The following is a 22,993-nucleotide window of genomic DNA, read 5'->3' as shown; positions in this document are numbered from 1 at the left end:
CTCCTTGATTCAGCATGGCCTCCCTCCCTGCGTGTGTGTTGGGTGGTCTTCTGTTCTGATCTTTTGTAAAAGACGCCGCAGCTCACTGAACACAATCACCAATGTGCCGATAGTAGTTGGTCCACTTCACTTCATACAAACAATCAAATAATCAAAGCCACCCACATACGGTCAGACATGAGGCCCAGCGGCACATTCATGTTGCTGGATTCAACCTGACAGCTTTCATTTCAACTTCAGGTCAATTTTACTTCACGTGCTGTAACAAAACTAGATTGTACTGCATACTAAATATACACTAAGAAAACACAACTCAGCAAGTCGTTTTCACTCTCAAACTGAAAATGCTGTGTGATGCGATAAAATAACAGCCAATGAGAACAGATAAATGCATGAGTTAGAATGTGTAGAAACCATTATGGATTGCACTGCAGTTTTGCATTGTTTTCTAGCAAATGTACTATGGTTATAACATTTATGAAGTCACGTTTGTTTTGGTTTAAAGTTGATGTATGGTCTGATCATGTCAAGTTTGGTTTGTAGAAAATGTATAAACCAGACACTTTTTGTTTCCCTTAATGTATTTCATACATTATTTTCAGAATTCACTAAATGTATATATATAATTTACAAAAATTATATATAATTTACAAATAATTTACAAAAAAGTGAAAAAACCCTCCCAAAAGTTTAAACTTTTTTTATATATAAAATATATGTACTATCCTATAATGTTTTTGTATATTTTAACATACATACTATCAAAATATATATTATATAAAAATATAAGATACATATATAAGTTCTAAATGATTTTTACATTTTCTGTCATTTGTTTTTAAATACTGTATTTTTAAATTCTGGAGGGGGAAATTGAGAATTATTTTTGCCTATTTTTATTATTATTATTATTATTGCACACTGCAGATAAACAAAATGTATGTACGGGAAAAAAAATCACCCTTGCCCTTCAAGGTTCCTGTGTAATTAATTTGCCATTTAGCATTAAGGGAAAAAAGGTTAATGTTAATGAATGTTTTTATTAAGGTGGATCAGTGTGGTCATTTCAGCAAATATAAAAATATAAATTTGCATTAAAAAAACTGAAATGTACATGAAAATATAAAAATCTGTACATTCTAATAAACAAACAAACAAACAAACAAACAAACAGAAATGAACAATGAAAATGTAAAAATCTGAACATTCTAATAAACAAACAGAAATGAACAATGAAAATGTAAAAATCTGAACATTCTAATAAACAAACAGAAATGAACAATGAAAATGTAAAAATCTGAATATTCTAATAAATAAACAAACAAAGAAATGAACAATGAAAATGTAAAAATCTGAATATTCTAATAAACATGAATGAATAATGAAAATGTAAACATCTGAACATTCTAATTAACAAACAAACAAGTGAACAATGAAATTGTAAACAATTTCAAAAATCTGAACTTTCTCCAAAAAAAAAAAAAACTGGTACAAATCCTTAAGATAATACATTAACAAAATATTGGCAGATTTTTGCATTCAGAAAAAGATCCAATGTCAGTAGCAACATTGTTTGGCACAAAATTATTATTTTTTTTAGCTACAAAGACACCAGAAGTTCTGCGGTTTTTTGAATGAGACAGAGATGTGAACTGTCTGAGCGATTGCTGGTAAAACAACAAAACTAAATCTTGACTTTTTACAATTGCGCATCAACACAGTGCTGCGACTACCATGTTGTGATCTTTCGCAAAGATGAAAATCTTACAAAGGGATACAATTATATACTGTAAGTAACCAATTGAACTTTAATTAGACTTGCCACGTCACATTTGGAAACGATTCACAGCACAGCGTCTTTCTCCTGCACATTGTCATGTTAGCTGTTGTTAACCTGGAGTTTGACGTCTTTGTTTGAATAGTTGACAGAGTCTGAGCGCTGCTTCCATTCACTGTCATTCTGCTCTGCCTCCGACTCACTGAATGAATGAGCTCTTCGCCTCTTCCCACATTGTGCTCACGGGTCACTTGCCAAACTGTAAGCAGTCCTGCGAGCAGAAATAGCCGGGCCGGTTGGCTCTGGCCCAGCAGGTTTTTGAGAGCAGTCCAGCCGAACACACATCTCATGCTGAGCATCTGGATAGAGGTCAGTTCAGCTCTGAAAGGCCCACTAGCACCAAATATGACTCTGATTCTATAGGTGGGACAAGCGTTACGTACAAACAGCTCTGAAGGAGATCAAACCCCATCTCTTCATTAACTGCATGCATTAGCGCAGCAATAAAAATGTGTAGGAATCACTGAGATTTCATTATTTTAGACAACTTTTCAATCTAGCATTTTTGCCAAACATTTCACTGAATGTTGTTGGTATCATTTAAATCAGTCATTTATCTTAAGAGCCAACTATCATTTATGAAGAACAAAAAAAAAAGCTTTACTATTTTGAAATCTTAATGGTTGTTTCTAGACAGAAGAAGAAACCTCCCTTTGGGTACATTTGGCGATTTATAACATGTATAATAATATATAACAAAATCTTAATTTAAATAATGTTTTGTAAAATATGAAGTGCAAAATTATAAACCAAGCTTTAGCTGTAGGGTCGTTGTTGTAAACCAAAGCCAAAAATAGAATTAAATAAAATAGAATTATAATAAATAAAACTAAATAAATAAATAAATAATTGTATTAATTAAATAAAGCTGAAATAGAAAATATAAATATAGAAAATTATAAAATATAAATCTTAGAAAATTACATTAGATTAAAAAAAATACAAATATTGCCTTAGATTTTTAAGATGAAGCACTAAAATTACTGAGTGGAAATAAATAAAAACTAAAACTGAACTAAAAATTAAAACTCAAAACAAAACAAACAAACAAAAACTAAACAGTAATATTTAAAAAACTAAACTAAACCGAACTAAAATTAAAACTCAAAACAAACTAACTAACAAACAAAAACGAAATAGTAATATTTAAAAAAAAAATGACAATCACATATAATTGCTAAAGAATTAAGTTGAAATTAAATTGAAAACTGAAAATATAAAAAGCTATAGCATAACTATAGCATATAGTAAAGTAACACTGAGTAAGTAACACAAAAGTCTAACCAAAAATAAAAAATCAAACCAAACCGAAAACAAAAGCATCTTTGTGAAGAATATAAATATGATTTACATATTTGCTTGATGAAGTCAGACTCTGAGACTAAGAACCTTGTGCGTTTATATTTCAATGCTGGTTCTGAAGCAATATTTCTCAGATGAATGAACACATTCTGATGCTTTAGATCAGACTGCGTTGCATAACACTATTCACTATTTTCTTCAGGAAACTGCCACAAATTGTTAGAACATAATATGGGTTTTGATCATTTACTTTTGCATTTTTAAATTTTACTTTCAACTAAATATTTGTCTTCATAATGCGTTTTGTGCCTGTGACACTGTGTTGCATGTTTATATGTTGCATGTCCATATGTATATATTGTGTGTTTATGCATTATAAATATCCCGTATTTATCCTCTGTATGTATGTAGGGTCGACTAGGGTCACAAAGCCCCTATTAGTCTGTTTAATGGGTCATGGTCCATGTAAAACTACTGATATATTATGTACATCATGCACATAAATAGTTCCCATTTTGGATGCAGTTTGTTGTCTATATTTCACTGAGATATGCCATTTCCAGCTGTGGAAACATAGACTTATACGGATATAATTAGCAGGATAGTGAACATTTTAGTTTTATATGTTTCATTTTTATTAGACTGCCAGTTTGCATAACATAAACCCAATAAAATAAATGGTTAGATGAAATGTAGTTTTTGTTGAAATAAAAACATCATGCTTTTATTGTGTAATGACGTTCTTATGCACTTTATGAATTTTTTGTGAGTTTGTCACCCACCGGTTATCGTGGTCACATTGTTTGGCAAATTTTCTCAGGCGGAATCCAGTCATTTCTTAGGAATCTGCACCATCTGAAGGTAATTGTGACTTTTTATCTCACAATTCAGACTTCTTTTCCTCAAAATTGCTAGATATAAACTCCGAATTCTTTTTTCTTGAATTGTTCGTTTCTTTTTTCTTGAATTCTGAAAATACGCCTCAACTCTGTGACTGTCCCTTTAAAAATATTAGGCCTAATATATAAACAATGAATGACTTTTTTTTTCACCACATGGTTCAAACTGAATTTCTCACACTATCAATATTTCATTAGGTTATGTTTACATCTGTATTGGGCTTATCATACTGTTAAAGAAACACTATATTGATTTGTGAAATGAATTTTTTTTGTTGAAAATTGTAGGCAGATCACTGGGAACGACCCACAAGAATAGATTGGTATTTGTGTGGCGGCCTTTGGTGTATGGTGAGAACGATCTTTCTATGTTATTATAACTGGCATTTGTCATAAATCAGCATTGAAGCCTCTCGTTGACCCATATCTGAGTCCAATATAACTGAGATTTACCCAGCAGGCTGTCCAGCAAACACACTGAGGAGGGCAGTGAGGTGTCAGTGATCCCATGAATTCTTATGCGCCGGGCACACGGTTCTGCATCACATCTACTGACTCTGGCACAACTTGAAGAGGAACACGTTTACACAAATAATTAAACCCAGCACTCTTTAACCCATGTTCAGGCTGGAGACCAAACAAGATGGTAATGTATTCCACATGTTGGTATCAGGCCTGAAATACGGTGTTATTTGATTGTGCCTTTCAGCATTACATCTTAAAAGAGAAGAAAATACTTGATTTCCATTTGCCATAAAATTACCAGACACAACAGCCAAACAAATCAAATTTCCTCCAGAAAAACTGGTATGTTTACAAAGACAAATATTATTGAATGAAGAGCCAATAAATCTGCAGCTCATAGGCCAATGATTCATGACTCATTGCAAAACGGCTCAGAATGGTTTATGTGTAGTAATTTAAAATATGACTCGTTTTATTGCTCATATTTACTTGTAACTTTAGTACGTCCTGCACGTGCTTGATATACAAAGCGACTATTTATGCGGTAAATCTGATTATATTCTGATTTATTTGCTACCTACTCCAATTCAGATGACTCCGTTATTTATTTAATTTGTAAAAACTTAAATTTATGAGCATAACGAGTTCAACCTGAACGTTTCGTCAGTTCTCTAACAGGAGCCCTCAAGTGTTTACAAACAAACCGTTTCTTAACTTTTAGGCTACTGTTAGTCGCCAAATTATATATTCGACGAAGAAAATATAGGCTAGTAATCAAAACCCTGTTGAAAAAAACAGCATATGCTGGTTAGGTATGTTTTGACGCTGGGATGCTGGTTTAAACTGGTCCTTTGCTGGTTTGAGATGGTCCTTTGCTGGTTTATGCTGGTCCTTTTGCTGGTTTATGCTGGTCATGTGCTGGCAAAGGACCATCTCAAACCAGCAAAGGACCAGCTTAAACCAGCAAAGGACCAGTTTAAACCAGCAAAGGACCAGCTTAAACCAGCATCCCAGCGTCAAAACATACCTAACCAGCATATGCTGTTTTTTTCAACAGGGAAGTAGGCTATTTATCGTTTTGAAAACAAATGAAAAAATGCAAAACTCCAAAGCTGCCTGTGTCTGTATTTAATTTGTAATATTTGAAAGACAGATGCGTGTTTTATACGTTTATATGTTTTTCTACATGTTATGTGTCTATAATTTGTATTATATTCCTCTGACATGAATAATAATAGATTGAGTAGCGGCATGATTTGAGCGTCAACACTGACATCTAGCGGTTGGTGTGAGCGTTGCATGAGTAGTAGACGAAATCATTACATTTATTTAACTACTATACTTAATTGATGTGTACATATGTTTCGTGTACAAATATGTCGTTTGAAGTTAGGTCTGGTTTAATTATCTGCCATTTGTAAGGAGCAGCTTTCATAATCTCTCTAAATATTATCAGAGCATGTATGAAGACACTGAAAATTTACGATGCATTTGCAATATGATTTACTGGGCCGTCTCAGTCTTGATAATACACATTGTGGCCAGATTCACAATGTTTGTGTAGATTTGTGTCTGAGGAATGTTCAACCGAAATCTGTTTATTTTATAAATAGAAAGGCCAGTGGGATTGTCTAAAAATAGAAACCAACTATTCCAGAAAAGATCATTGAAGGTTAAACAAGAATATGCAGCATTTTGTAAACAATGTGGGAAAATGTGTGAGCATCATGGAATTATTTCCCAGCACTCATGTCGAGAGCCAGGGTTAATTGTGTCATATTTTTTTCAAAGTCCCAGATGAAATGAAGCATGGATGCTAATGAATGCAGGCTTTGTGTTTATCTGTTCAGACTGCAGCAGGCCCTGCTGAAAGAGATGCTGCATACATGTTATGAAATTTTCCACTTTATTTTGCGCAAACACTTTTAACGAGTTTCCAAATTAATCTTGTGCTCTGAATTCTTTGGATTAAGCACAAAAACGTACTGTTTTGCTGTTTCTGGGATGTGGCCTGGATGATTAAAGACCCCAAACTGTCAAAGTTGAATGAAGTTAGGGGGCCACTGGGGCGATGAGGTAGCAGCGTTTCTGTGGAAACAAATCCACATATAGTCACATGGCTTCATATTAATGAATATTCTCACCACCTCCTTCCAGACTGACCAGTTTGTTGGTCACTTTTGGCCTATGCCATCATCAGCATGAGCTTTACAGGGATCGATCTGTCTTTTAATGGGACAGCCTTATTGAAACCAAATGACACAGAAACACAGGCCGCTCTCTATGGTGAGTAAACCATGTTTTAACTCATTAATATGATCTACTAGCATTTGGCAATTACAACGTGTCATCTTTAACAGTATATTTTACTGTTTTATCATTTAAAACCAAGCAAATGTGCTTATGCTATCTATATATTTTTTTCTTTTCTCACACAGAAGTCAAGGTGTTCAGTATCACCCTTTCTTCAGTAGCTCTGTGCATCCTGACAGTGACAGGAATCATCAGCTGTATCTCGTACCGAAGACACAGAATGTGAGTAAGCAGATGTAAAAAAAAAAAAATGGAATGAATTGGCAATGAAACAGCACAAATGCATTTTTTTAAGCAAAATATTTCACATAAAGTTTGCAGTTTTAATTGTAAAACCATAGATATATTGTTCAAAATGAAAACAAAAAGTATTTTTGAAATCAAAAGAAAGATGTATTTTTATAGCTACGGAGCAGAGACACGATGATGGAAGTGTATGAGATGGGAGAAAAAAATATATATTTCAATGATTTTGTGTTTTCTCACAAAAGTATTGTTCCCCCGAGAAAATTTGCATTCACTTCCAAAAGTATTGAAAATGTTCCTCCCACCCCAGTATGTCCATTACAATATTTTTATGAGGGAATGTAAACTTTATATAATATACTTTATTTCAGCGCTTTTGAGTTTGCTTGCAAAAGCAATCCTAATGATTTTTAGCATAAAAGAAAAATCTATAATTTTGACCCATACAATGTATTGTTGGCTATCGCTACAAATATACCCCAGCGACTTAAGACTGGTTTTGTGCTCCAGGGTCACATATTTCAATGCTTTTGCATTCACTCACAAAACTTTTGCATTCCCTCAAGAAACTTTGGATTCACTTGCAAAACTTTGCAATGAAAAAAATATATGGTGGGAGGAAAAAGTATTTCAACATTTTTGTGCACAAACGCAAAGTTTTTGGGAGCTCAATATTTTTGCGAGAGAATGCAAATGTTTTGAGAGCAAACTCAGCATTGAAATAAATTGTATTTCAGTGATGTTGTGTCCCCTGAGAAACTTTGCATTCACTCGCAAAACTTTTGTGATGGAAATAATATAAATAAATATAAATAAAGTTGGGAGGAAAAACTATATTTGAAGTAAAGATCATGTTCCATGAAGATGTTTAGTAAATTTCCTACTGTAAATATATTAAAACTTCATTTTTGATTAGTAATATGCATTGCTAAGAACTTCATTTTGACAACTTTAAAGGCGATTTTCTCAATATATATATATATTTTTTTTTGCACCCTCAGATTCCAGATTTTCAAATAGTTGTATCTCAGCCAAATATTGTCCTATCCTAACAAACCATACATCAATGGAAAGCTTATTTATTCAGCTTTGAGATGATTCATAAATCACAATTTCAGAAAATTTACCCTTATGACTGGTTTTGTGGTCCAGGGTCACATATAATTTATTCCAATGCTTCCGAGTTTGCTAGGAAAAACTTTTGCATTCTCTCGCAAAAGTATTGCGTTTCTCCCGAGAAGGCAAAGTTTATTGCAAAAGAACGCCAAACTTTTGCGAGAGAATGCAAAGTTTTTCAGGGAAACTATACTTTTGTGAGCAAAGTCAAGTTTTTCAGAGGAACTAAATACTTTTGCGAGAGGACGCAAAGTTTTTCAGGGAAAACGCAAAACTTTTGTGAACGAATGCAAAGTTTTCCACAAAAGCGCAGTACTTTTGCAAGAGAATGTAAACGTTTTGAGTGCATGCGATTGCAAAGTTTCTCAAGAATTTCCAAAGTTTTGCTAGAGAATGCAAAAGCATTGAAATATTTTTCTTTCCATCACCAGGTCCCTTATAGGATTCCGTATATAGCTGTCTTATTTGGTCTAGACCATCTTATTGGATCCAAAAGTGTGTTTAATAGCTGTAATGGTACGTATCTTTGTGTCACAGGAAGTGTAAGCGGGTACGCGTCTATGAGAGCGCTGTGGCCTGTGAGGTTCCTGAAGAGCCAGTGGGTGTTATGTGTGTGAGGAAAACCCATAGTTGTCGTAACCCGCTCGCCCTGTTCAGAAGACAGGAAGGGCTGAAGGACAACTCATGCATCCACTACATCTACACCAACCCTCTGCCTGTGGGACACGAGGAGGACGGGATCCCCCCTCACACAGTGTCCATACACACCCCACTCCCACTGCAGGACTACGCCAATGACCCCAACATTATCCTAGCCCCGCCCATGTTTTACATGCAACTGTAGAAAGGTAGTATTTAAGGAACAGTTTGCACACCATCATGTGATGTGACACAAAAAGAGACGTTTAGCAGAATGTTCATGCTGCTCTTTTTCTTACAATGTAAATTAATGCTTGTGTAAGACAAAGGCTGTGCTTTTTTTCCACACAGTTTAATTGGCTCATAAAACAGCTGATGAAAGTGTGCTTTACAAAAGAAGCAGAAAGTGAAATATATCCACCAGAAAAGCAGATAGAGACCAAGACTGAGAGAGAACAACAGGGAAAATCACTGGCGCTCGTTACGACGATGACAAAAAAATCAGTCAACAATATTTTTAGACAATCGGCAGAGTTTCTCGGATCAGCCAATCCAGAGCCACCTTCCTGCCTTGCCGCTCGAGCTCCGCCCCAACCGCCTCCCGGCATTTCCTGTGGTAGTCATTCACCCAGTCACGCTGCAGGATGACAAATATATATTATTACAACAATCCATGCAATAATGAAAGCCATTTCAGAGTGGTTTAAAGGATTTATGTACTCGAAATATTGTGAGTCTCACATGAGGTCTTAAGCATTAAGCAAGTATACTTTGGATTTTACATGTATGCTTATGTAATTTGATGTAAACTACCTAATCGTAACATGATGTAAATATTGTCATTAGCAGAGTACGCAATCACACATAGCCAGATTTATATAACTGCTTGCACATGTGTTTTGAATTTTTTTTGCGCTAGTTAGTTTGTCCACAAGGTGGCAACACTGACCCACTGAGATTGAACAACAAACTATTGGAAATGCTACTACTTGAGTATTACTTTGAAAGTTTGCGTGTTCTGCTACAGTGTACGCTAGCATTCGTGTCAAAACTGAAGTATACTTTGGGCTTTAAAAAGGAAGTATGTATGAGGAAGTATGATGTGACGTGTAGCCAAGTATGGTGTCCCATACTCGCAATTTGTGCTCTGCATTTAACCCATCCAAGAGCACACAGCAGTGAGTAGTGAAATAAATAAACACTTTAAAACAATGTTTGTGAGACTTTTTTCATAGTTACAAACGGACTACAAACAGCCTAACAGCTAAAAACACAGCTCACTATTAGCATGCTAATTGGGGGTGTTTATACAACACCATATATTTTTTTTTAGCCAAAAACAAAACTTTTTATATATTTTAGCTGTTTATTAAGACAACAGCAGTGTTTTGGGGGCCTGAAAATGCAAACATGTTACAAAGTGCAAGTTTTTGAAAACAATACCATTATCATCTCCATGTAATATACAAAAAATGCGAAATTGTAAAAAAAGTGATCTCATTCGCTTGTGTATTACGTGCTCAAGCTATATTTATGTGCGCAGGCACGCAGTGGTTCTTTACCAAGTGGCATCGCCAACTACTGGACTGGCATGAATAATACAGCGTTTTAGTTTTTTTCGCAAAACTTTTCAAAAAATGCAAAGGAAAAAATTTCAGTTTTTAGTACATTGTTGTCATGTAAAGCACCACTACTACGTAACTAAAACTAAACTAAATTTGTAAAAATCTATCGGCCCTACTAATGTTAATTTTTAGCTTTTAGAATTTTCCCATGACTAAGATGAGACGACAATAAGGTAAATAAAGATAACTGTGACTATATCAACATGCAATATCATTGACGATAAAAGACGAGACTAAAATGTAATTTAAAAATAAAAACTTCACAAAAATATTGTTTTATTTTTGTCGAAAAAAAAAGAGGAGACAAACTATTATGGACTGCTGTACACGCCTCTACTACACGAGCTTTCATGTGTGCGGTTGCCAGATATCAAGAGTTCTAATCCACAAATCAGAGCTTATCTGTTAAAAGGATACATTTTCGGCCCGGTGTTTCACTTAATTTTTGCAATCTGGCAACCATGCGCTCTACATTGCGAAAGCGCCGACGATGATCTGTAGCGATCTCCATGTGAGATGTTCAGCTTAAATGAAAGTGTCATTCAGCCAGTCTGTGTTCTGTCATGAGATCTCGACTATATTTTTTGTGATTGTGGTTGCTGAATAAATGCAGTTGTTTTAATAGAGAAACATTATTGCAATTTGGAATTATTGGAATTAGGAATTTCACTGTAATAATATTTGTTTTATTTGTTGTTAGTTTTCATAATATAGACAGAAGAGAGAGTATATGTAAGTCTTTGATATTAATATATATAATAAATAGTCTATAATAAATCAATACATTAGATTAGGTAAAATAAACCATGTGTATGAGTTGATATGACGTGCATGATATTGATACGACATTCTATTGATTAGTGCTTATTGGTGAAAGTGCAATGCTTCTAATGAAATGTAAAAATACATTTCTGAAATTACAACAATTATAATTTTGAGCAAAATAATCTTTTTTTTTTCTTTTCAGTTTAACCATTATACAGCATGACGAAAATGTGACTAAGTTTTCATTGACTAAAACTAGACTAAAATTCTCAGACATTTAGTCGACTAAAACTTGACTGAACAAAAACAGGACAAGTTGACTAAATATGATAATAACTAAAAAGTACATTTGAGACAGAACTAAGACTAAATTAAAAAATGGCTGACAAAATTAACACTAGGCCCTACTATTTATTGGCCTGCTCTTACCTCTTTCTGTGTGAGCAGGTCTGTGTTGATCATCTTCAGCTGGATGGGGACCAGGGTGAGGGGTTCAAATGTCAGACTACCTCTGTTTCTGTAGTTATACTGAAAGAAAGGAAAGGAAAAGCTGAAATAACATACACAAGACCTCTCAAAGATGCATTAAATAATTTTTGGTTTAGTTGTGTTATATCTTGGACTCAACACTGACACCTATTGGTGTGGATGAAGCATCACAAACATTTGGACAAAAATTAACCTTGAGCATCTTTGAAATGAACTGTGTCGGAAATCAATGTATTTTCTAGGCATAAATATGAACAGATTATGGTGTGATTTGATGCAGTAATTACCTTAGTTTTGGCAGGAATTACCAGGACAACGTTTTCCAGCCGAATGCCAAAAGATCCATCTTCATAGTATCCAGGCTCTGGAAACAAAACATGCACAAGACTCAAATTTACCTCAGATGTCATTCACAATGTATGATGTAGAGATATCACTTAAATAATAATAAGAAAATAATTATTAAAGCGCGTATGCATTTCCCTACCATCACTGACAATCATTCCGGCCTCCAGAGGTTCATCTGCAAACGTTTTGTAGCTGATGCCACACGGACCCTCATGCACGTTCAGGAAACATCCGACGCCGTGGCCGGTACCGTGAAGATAGTCCAACCCAGAGTCCCAGAGAGAAGCGCGAGCAAACGAGTCCAACAGGTGACCTGCACACAAGAGCACAGTCCACTGCGACAAAACATTTCTCTCAACTTCACTGGTAAGACTGCTTCAAGTGTCTGGTTTTAAAGACGTACCTTTGGTTCCATTGGGAAAAACAGCAGCACTGACAGCGATGTGACCCTTTAGGACATATGTAAAGCATTCCTGTGGAGATCAGAGCGTGGAAGGACAGAACTATTAGCATTATGGGTAGACCGACAGTTTTCAGACTGTAAAGTTGGAAGAGAGTTTGATCTTGAAAAAAAATAAAAAAACTGAAAATGGCAAATCATTATCTTCTGTTTACTATTTACCTTCTCATAATCAGAAGGAGTCCCAAAGTGCACTGTACGCGTCACATCTGTAGTTCCATCTCTGAATACCAAAGATAAAAAAAATTATTTCATAGTAGATATTATTTGTATTTATTTAAACTCAGGTATTTACACATTCAAATATAGTTATTGCTCTTTTAGACAATTTAAATAAATATTCCAGTTAAATTAAAATTATTTATTACAATATACAATAATATATACACTCTTAAGGAAAACTGATATAGAAATAATGCATTAGATTTATAAAAAAATAAATGATATTTCATATACATGTAATCTTAGGTTGACTGTGATTTCTTTTGAGCAGTGTTCATGTGCTTACAAGTACTGAGCCCCGGAGTCAATAAGATAAACTTCATTTAGAGAAAGAGTCCTGTTGGTTTCTGGAAGAGGCCTAAAAAGACACGACAGAAAAGGATACTTAAAAATAAAATAAAAATTCCATTAAGTGTTTCCTTAAATACTGGATTATCAGAAGAGCTGACCTGTAATGTATTATAGCCCCATTTGGTCCCACACTAGAGATAGTTGGAAAACTCAACCCAACAAAGTCTTTCTGTTGACTAGATAGAAAGAAAAGATTTTCAATTGAATATATATATATATATTTTTTTTGCTGCCTCATTGTCTGCAGTTCTACAGATCACCAGATAGTGGCGCCAAAATCTCATATAAGACAAAAACAAGAAGTAATGCAGATGTTTAAATTCACTGCCAAACATGACATCAGTATTATGCTGCTGCAGTTCTTTATAGAAATATATATAAATTTAATTAAGTCATTGAGTGTGGATAAAATCATTATTTGATTCTTTTTGCAGGTCAAATGCAGCATGTTTGGCTCACCTACGCAGTTCTTCTGCTTTATCTGCCACTGATATCTCTGTAACCGTACCTTTGGGAATCTGTACAAATCAAAAATACAAGCCTTATATTTTCTTCATTCATTCAATAAAAAAGGAAATTTTACTACAAAAAAAGCAGACACATGAGGAAAGACTCCTGAATATATTTCCAGTGAATAAAACAAACTGTATACAATGATACCTCTTTCTCCAGCCAAGCAAAAAGTTCACACAGCGCCACTGCATCTTTGATCTGTGATAAAAAATAAATAAAGAGTATAAATAAAGCAAAAAAGTGTAAGCTTTCTGAAATATCTCTAGCCACGTGGACTTACATGTGCCATCTTCATGCCTTGGATCTCTGTGGGGTTCTTGACGGCTTTAGCCAGACATAAGGGTGTGTATGGGATTGCAGATCTGTGGGCCTGGACAGTTACAATTCTTTAATCAATAATATTTATTCATATTCAGCCACTTTAGATGGAAAAAGTAAAATAGCAAGACCTCTTGAAGGAATAGTTCACCCAAAAATGAATCTTTGCTAAAACTTTACTCTCCCACAGGTCATCCAAAATGTAGATGAGTTTGTTTCTTCATCAGAACAGAAATTTAGCATTCCATCACTTGCTCACCAATGGATCCTCTGCAGTGAATGGGTGCCGTCAGAACGAGAGTCCAAACAGCTGATAAAAACATCACAATAATCCACAAGTAATCCACACCACTCCAGTCCATCAGTTAATGACTTGTGAAGGGAAAAGCTGCATGTTTGTAAGAAACATATCCATCATTAAGATGTTTTTAACTTCAAACCGTTGCGTCAGACTAAAATAAAAGTCCTAAAACGGTCTAAAACTGTTTTTGATGTGAGAGGACAACAGAGGATGGACTTTTTCACTGGAGGAAGCGTTATTATTGATTATGGACTGGTATTTTGACCAGAAGTGATGGTTTAAAGTTAAAACACCTTAATGATGGATTTGTTTCTTACAAACGCAGCGTTTGGCTTCACAAGACATTAACTGATGGACTGGAGTCGTGTGGATTTACCTTGTAAATTGTGCATGTTATGTGGACTACTTGTGGATTATGGTGATGTTTTTATCAGCTGCTTGGACTCTCATTCTGACGGCACCCATTTACTGCAGAGGATCAATTGGTGAGCAAGTGATGAAATGCTACATTTCTCCAAATCTGTTCCTCATCTACATCTTGGATGGTCTGAGGATGAGTACATTTTCAGCTAATTTTCATTTTTGGTAAACTATTCCCTAGCTATTGAGGACAGGTCATATGGGAACCATAAAAAAAAAGAAAGAAAAAAATCAAAAACCATTTAACTTCCCATAATATGATCTATGTTGAAAGCATATACTGATATTTATTTAGGAAATAATATATCAGTATAAACCTGAAGTGCTTTTGAGCCACAAACTCTGAAATCACTGACTATCTGGACTCACCTTGGGTATGACTCGTGTAAGAGCGCAGCTGGCCTTGTCACAAATCCACATCTTCTCTTTGGGCGCCAGCGCCGCACAAACTGCCTGCAGCTCCGTGTACACAGACTCATATGGAAAACACTGTATGGTCAGTTCTGGTTTGCTCGGGCTGTCCAGTTCCAAATGCTCCTGGACCGCAGGGTGCAACAGACGCTTACTGTCCACAAACAATCTAAAAAAAAAAGTGGGAAATTTACTGAATACTGAAATTTTCAGTATAAAGTGAAGAATCAGGAATGCAGTTTTACTTTATGTTGCTAATGCCGATGATCGCGTAGGCGAAGAACACGGGGTTGTACTCTATATCTGACCCACGCAGGTTAAAAAGCCCTGTGGAGAGAAAGTGAGATTTCATATTTTCAGTATTAATTCATAATCTTCTCTCATGCAGTAAAATGTCCTAAGAATCACACACCCTTATAGATGCACTAGCATTCAACTTCAAAAGTTTGGGGTCTGCAAGATTTTTTAAATGTTTCTCTAAAGTTCACCAAGGCTGCATTTATTGGATGAAAAACACAGTAATATGTGTAATACTCTGAAATATTATTACAATTTAAAATAACTACTTAAATATATTTTAAAATGTAATTAATTTCTGCAATGGCAAAGTTACATTTTCAGCATCGATACTAAATATACTTAAAGTTCTCCTCCTAAATATGGCAAAACGAGCTTGTCCCTCTTGCAATCATGTCCATAATGATCATCATCAGACACAAGAGCTCTTTAAGAAAGTGGAGAGGGAACAAGGGCTGGGTCATGAAAAAAGCACACACAAAGCGTGCTGTGTGGCGATACGTACATGCAATCTCATCTAGAGCTGTGACCACAAACCAGGAAACCTTCCTCTCTGCCATTTTCCCCCTCAGAGCCGTAACTTTATCTTGCCAGGTGAGACCTGCATGGGAAAAAGCAACAAAAACATGTTTTCTTATTTTATTGTGGCACAAACTTGTGTAGAGGCTTTATGACTGACCTTCAGGATCAAATTTCTACATTGTTTATCATCCAGTGAGATGTGCTGACCATTGTATTTGAGTCCCAGGTCGATGAGTTTGGTGCTGGGTCGAGGTGGCCGATCCTCCCAGATGGCGTCAATGAGATTGTCCTGCACCGCAACCAAAGAGTGACCCGCATTACTCAAAGCCTTCGACATGTTCTTCCACTGGTCTGAAAAACACAATCACAGACACATGAAGCACCTGCATGACATCTAACAATTCAAATAATTCAGATTTCTCCACAATACTATAAAAGATACAAATGAATGCTAAAACTTGAATATTAAATAGTAACACAATTATTTTTTTAAATAAAAAATAGTAATATAATTTTAATAAAACAGAGCATTTTGAAATCACCAAAATACAGTATATTTGTAAATATGTAAAGAACCAAAAATAAAGAAAATGTTGCATGACAGCCCTACTGATATGATAATATTTTTTAATGGATAAGGATGTATATTCATTCATTTCAACAGTCTAAACTAAAATACAGAAGCGTCATGTGCGTTGACACAAATCAAATTTGTATAATAATTACTCAATATATTTATTAAATTATTTACAATTTTAATTATTCATATTTTTAAATAAAATATATGTTTTTAAATGCTTTGGAATTCAATAAAATATTTGTACAAAAATGTAAAGAAAAAAAATACAAATAAAAAATATGAATGAAAATATTTGTATGGATAACTATATTCATTAATTTCAGTAGTCTACATTAATATGCAGAAGAGACATGCCCATTTTAACAAGTAATGCTTTTCATAAAAATCTTAATAAAATAACTTAAATAAATACAAATATTAATATAACTTTAATAAAAAGATATTTTTGAATTCACTAACATATATTTGTATACATATGTAAATGAAATAACATGCGCCCCCCCCCCCAAAAAAACCTTGCATGACAACTCTATTAATATGACTGAAAATATTACTATACATGCAAAACTATATTCATTATGGTCTTGTTGAATTCTTCACCGGCAGCAATGATCCAAGGATCAACTCCCACTTTTGAGTTTTCTGGGAGAACACTGATGAGCCACTCCTCTTGCGATGGTGTTTCCTTCAGTCCTGACAATACAAAACATCATAATCCTATTCTGATTGCTGTTTTGAACAATGTTGCATATACACTAATCAATGTAAAGCTCAAGACTTTGTAAAGTCATGAAATTCAGTCTCACATTAAACAATATATTCTAATAAATGTTTTGCAATGGTTTATGAAAAGCAGCACCTTGGCTGACATGCTTTCACGATTATGTCACAACAATTTGATAACAAATGTAATGCCCTAGCAACCGAATGTCATTAAACTATGCTATAATTCACTGTACCCATTTTCATCAATGTCCAGTTATTGTCCATCTGTTGGCTGGCCTGCAGGAAGTACCGCCCATCTGTCCATAAAGCAGCATGCTGTTCTGTCACAATAGCAGTACCTGAAACAAGCATGTTTATAAATTACAGACTCTTTGTTTATAAGTTGGAATGCTTATAAATGGCAGTCTGTACATTTGTAAATCACTGATTAAATGTTTAAGTTGGGTTATGCTTCACGCCACCCTTAAATGAGTCTGCGTCCCACATGGGCCACCACAGTCCAAAAAAATCTGGTCACACCACTTTCATAGTCATAAGATATAAATCTCAAATCCCAGTTTTACTTCCCCATTCTTTGAATGAATGAGATTTAGGTGGGTGATAACAGCATTGTCTTGTTGTGACAACGTCTAGAATTGCCAAGTTGTTTTTTTATTTTATTTTTTACATCTGGGATTATATTGTCTGCTTTTGACCGATTTCTATTTAAGTAAGTAATCGATATCTTTATATGAATGCCACTGTTCCAATGTGTGTGTGTTCACCTATAATGTTTCTGTAACTCTATAGTTGATAAATCTCTGGGGTGACCGAGTAAAAAGGGTATTAAATGTTACTATAGTCAATTTTATCAAAGTGAATCCTTTGCACACACCTGCAGAGCCGTTGAATCCACAGATGAATTCATGACGGCAGTCACAGGGCGCGATGTATTCACTCTGCAGGATGGATGGATGCGGAGAGAGAGAGATGAAGGTAAAACGTGAGATCAGCTCTGTCAGCAATCAGTCCTAATTACTGCTAATTTAACCAGCCAGCAGAATGAAAGAAAACACTTGGCAGCAGGTCACATACGCGCATGTAATCAGAGGTTACATAATCATTATTTCATAATCAGGAGGGGGTGAGGGAAGCCCATCACTCACACAATAGAAATTAAAAGGCACGACAGAGACTACACACACACACAATTACACTGCAGCAGCTTAAGTGAATGATGTAATTTTTTGGTTCTAGAATTTTGGATGTTTTTAAGGTTAAATGTTTAAAAAAAAAAAAAAAATCACAGGCTCTATATTTATAAATCACAGGCTGAATGTTTATAAATTGTAGGCTCTATGTTTATAAGGTGAAAGGTTTATAAATCACATTCAGTATTTTCTTCAAATCACAGCCTGTACATTTATAAATCAGGTTGAATGTTTATAAATAACATGCTGTATGTTTAGAAATCACAGGTTTAATGTTTAGATATCAAAAGCTATATAAATCACACTCTGCATGTTTAGGCAAGTTTATTTATATAGCACATTTCATACACAATGGTAATTCAAAGTGCTTTACATAAAAGAAATGAAAATTATAATAATAATAAAAAATGATCACAACAATAAAACAAGGAATTTAAAAACTTTGAAAATGATTTAAAAATTGATTTAAGAGGTTTAAAATGAATTTAAAACAGTTAAGAATAGAAAATTATTATACGTAAAATATAGTGCAATCAGTTTGGACATTGCACAGTGCTCATTCAATAAATGCACAGCTAAACAGATGAGTTTTGAGTTGCATTTAAATGTGACTAATGTTTTAGCACATCTGATCTCTTCTGGAAGCTGATTCCAACTGCGGGCGGCATAATAACTAAATTAACTAAGTATGTTATGATCGACAGTGTCAAATGCAGCACTGAGATCTAGTAGTACCAGCACTGATATTTTGCCAGAATCAGAATTTAAGCGAATATAATTTATTATCTTAATGAGCGCTCTCTGTGCTGTGATGCAGTCGGAAACCAATCCCAATAAGGTGGGATGTTTAGAAATCTCATCAAGTGTCTTTACAAGCAAAGTGTTTGCACAGTGTGTACATATATAAATCCCAGATTGAATGGGTTAACGTTTAAATGCTTATAAATCACAGGCTGTGTGTCTAAAAATCACAGGTTGAATGTTTATGAATCACAGACCATATATTTATAAATCACAGGCTGTAAGTTTATAAATCTCATGCTCTATGTTTATACAGTGAAATGTTTATAAACATATCAAACCGTATTTATGCAAATCACAGGCTATGTTTGTAAATCATAAGTTGAAAGCTTATTAATAACAGGCTCTATGTTTATAAGCTGACAAGTTTATAAAAACAGTATATAGAACAGTACAAATCACAGGCTGTATTTTTTATAAATCAGGCTCTATATTTATAAGCCGGAATGTTTCTAAATCACAGGCTATGTTTATAATGTTGAATGTTTATTCAACACAAGTTGTATGTTTATAGGCTTTCATGTTTATACATCACAAGCTGTATATTTTTACATCACAGCCCGTATGTTTATAAGGTGGAATGTTTATAAATCACAGACCGTTTGCTTATAAATCACCGGAATCACATTTGTGGAGCACATCTCAAGGGTTTTTAGAGCAGGTTTTAGTGTACTGAGATATCACCTGATGTGCATCTCCTGATGGGACGATGTATGCTTGGATGGGCTCTGTGATGTACTTGCTGTTCTTCATGGCCTGGCGGAGATGCCTGAGCAACTCCACTGTGATCTTTGGGGACATAGTGTCTGTTGAGAGAAGTGGTCAAATTTACACTACTAATCAATGTAATCAACTAATCAACTAATCAATACTAACCAATTTGCCAATGTAATATTTCAGTCAATATCTAATTCTAATACTGAAAAATTTAAGGGGGTCTGAATACTTTCCGTACCCACTGTATATATATATATAATATGCAACCTTGATATTAGATTCAGTGATATCAGATAAAGTGTATCGATATATGAAATCACAATTAACAAGGTACTGAACAGAAATATACACACACTTGCGCAATAAGAAATGTGTACAAGTGCAAAAAAACAAAAAACAAAGTTGTGAACAAAGAATTACCTGAAGCCATTTTCTCTCTGTGAACCTGAGACTTTACTGGCAATGTGGAGCTCAAAATTGGAAAGATATGAGATTGTTAACCTGTACCTTGCACAGATGGTCTCTCAGGTGGCATAAAGCGACCATCCCATAGTTAAAGATTTACTGTCATCTTGCCCTGTGATCATACAACCATTTACCAAATGTGAAACTGAAGAGTTGTGCTGATTCTTCTCACCAAACCACCTCTTTCAAAGATACCAGTTTCTGTCATTGTTATCAGTGAATGAGGGAATCGACTTAGTGAATAAATAAATATTCTGATTCAAGCTTACACTGTTTCTATAGGGGACTATATTATAATTTAACAGTACTAATAAAAGTACTATGCTATTTTGGTGGAGAATACGGTTACTATAATGCATTTTTGTAAGGATTCCAGGAAACTCAAGCCACAAGATATTATAAATACCTCTTATTTATATGTATGGATACATATTTAACCAGTGATATATAACCCCTTTGGTCTGTGCCATTCACAAATAATACGCAATGTTCTCAAAAGGCAAACATTGCATCATCCAATCATGTCAATGGAATTATCATATCGACAGCTGATTGGATAAACTGGATCCACAGTTCGACAACATAAACAATCTACATTCAAACAGTCGATTCTCAAGCATTAATTTAGACGGAAAATCTGCAGTGTACGAGGACGTGACAAAGCATCATTAAATTAAATTAAACCCAAAGAAAACTTGGTTGGCAATTATTTTTTATTATGTTTTGTCCGTGGTAGGTGTGGCAGTCTCCGTATCGTTCATCCAAATGGAATGCTTTCCAAAACATTAATGATAATAATCTGCAAACACACTTGTTTTTATTTATTTGTACTTGTGTTATTACATATCTTCTTTCTTATCAAAGGAGAGAGATTGTGTGATCCGCGCCGACGCTTCTCCATTTATCAAAACACATGCGTTATGCAAGTGACAACAACAATAACACTTGCGCTGCTCTCACGCTGCACACTCCACTGCTGTTTCCCGAGCATGGAGCACATATAGCGAACGACTGACATCAAACAATTCACCAGTTACCTTAGAGAAGCGAGCCTTGAGATGTAAACTATTAGTAAAACTCTGCTGTTCCTTGTATTAGCGTGCAAATGGAGCTGCCATTACAGTGATGACGCGTACGCTCATGTGACAGACATGTTTTAAATAAAAAAAAAAAATATATATATACATAGACGAAGAAATTTTAAATACGACATTTTAAATAATATAATGACATATTCATTAGCAGGTATACAGTGCTGCTAATGAATTAAAATATTGCATTACTCTTTAAAAATGTATCTAATTGCGTTACTTAGTTACTTTTTATGAAAAGTAATGCGTTATGTTACCTTTGTGTTACTTTTTTACATAAATAATCTTTGTGTTAACATTACATTATTGCAGGTTTGCATAATATTCTGAGTTTGATATACAGATACTGAATCTGTTTTTGGGCAAGAGAGATGAGCAAACGCATGTTGACTTAGTCTAGAACTACAGTAATATCATGTTTACACAGCGCACACAACGCCTCTGCACTTACAGTACTCCTGATTTCTCTCAATATGCGGGCAGGAGAGCTGTCAGGCAATACATGGAAAACAAAGTAACTGGAGTTACTTTTTTGAAAAAGTAAATCAGATATTTTCTGGTAAATTAAAAAGGTAATGCATTACTTTACTAGTTTCTTGAAAAAAGTAATCTGATTATGTAACTCGTGTTACTTGTAGCATTAATATATATATATATATATATATATATATTAATAACTAATGAATATGTAATTATATAATGCATAGTTGGGTTGGGTAAAAAGGCTCTCATGCTCACCGATGTTGCATTTGTTTTATTACAAATATAGTAGCAATTTTGTGAAATATTATTACAAATTAAAATAGCTAATTTTATTTAAATATATAAAAAAAGTTATGTATTTTAACAGTTTAAGCATCATTACTGTAGTCTTTATTTGCTGTTCATGAAACATTATTACTATCAATGTTGAAAACAGTTGTACTACTTTTCAGGATTCTTTGATATAAAGTTATTTGAAATATGTATTTTTAACAGTGTAAAATTCTTAATATCCTTGCTAAATATATATTTTTTATTCTTACCTCCCCCACACTTACATATAACATTTATATGAGTAATATTCTTAGTAAATCACCTGCCAGACACCCACAAAAAACACACAAACAATGTAAGATGTAATACTTAATTTCACAGGCTCACATAACAAATGTGTGTGTGTGTGTTGCATGAAAACAATGGTTGTATTGTATTCACACGGATTGCATCATACAAAGTTTACACTGAATAGAAATAAATCAGAGTTAAAGGGAAGGAGTATAATACATTTAAGTTAGGCTTTTGAGGAATTTACAACAAATACATGTCCATTAATCCCATTGAAACACCATTAAGAACAGAGCAGCAAGATCCAGACGATTGCGAAACATGGTCATATCAATTTCTTACAAGGATATGGGTGTGTAACATGACAAAATGAGGAATGTTCCAGGTTTGGTTGCAATATTGACAGTTTGATGTATTCCTGCAGTCGGGCCAAACGTGTCCTGCACTCTAAAAAATGCTGGGTTAAATATAACCCAGCGCTGGGTTAAAAAGGGACAAACCCAGCTATTGGGTTGTT

The 22,993-nt window shown here is 34.4% G+C and overlaps 1 protein-coding gene across 1 annotated transcript; it reads right to left on the bottom strand.

The window, feature by feature from the left end:
- Positions 1 to 9,316: 9,316 nt before the first annotated feature.
- On the bottom strand, positions 9,317 to 20,337 carry LOC107655345 (xaa-Pro aminopeptidase 1-like). Its single transcript, XM_016442799.1, has 20 exons — positions 20,294 to 20,337; positions 19,841 to 19,962; positions 18,040 to 18,103; positions 17,399 to 17,503; positions 17,040 to 17,132; positions 16,067 to 16,210; positions 15,843 to 15,938; positions 15,286 to 15,367; positions 14,999 to 15,209; positions 13,871 to 13,960; positions 13,738 to 13,788; positions 13,537 to 13,595; positions 13,176 to 13,253; positions 13,013 to 13,084; positions 12,667 to 12,727; positions 12,448 to 12,517; positions 12,184 to 12,357; positions 11,984 to 12,060; positions 11,637 to 11,735; positions 9,317 to 9,454 (listed from the first exon to the last, which is right to left on the bottom strand). Exons 1-20 carry the CDS (start codon positions 20,301 to 20,303, stop codon positions 9,335 to 9,337), a joined length of 1,878 nt encoding a protein of 625 aa, XP_016298285.1. The 5' UTR covers positions 20,304 to 20,337; the 3' UTR covers positions 9,317 to 9,334.
- Between the last annotated feature and the right edge of the window lie 2,656 nt (positions 20,338 to 22,993).

This window comes from Sinocyclocheilus anshuiensis, unplaced genomic scaffold (genome assembly GCF_001515605.1).
Source record: "Sinocyclocheilus anshuiensis isolate Anshui unplaced genomic scaffold, SAMN03320099.WGS_v1.1 scaffold880, whole genome shotgun sequence".
Taxonomy (NCBI): domain Eukaryota; kingdom Metazoa; phylum Chordata; class Actinopteri; order Cypriniformes; family Cyprinidae; genus Sinocyclocheilus; species Sinocyclocheilus anshuiensis.
This window is presented reverse-complemented; position numbering and strand designations above follow the sequence as displayed.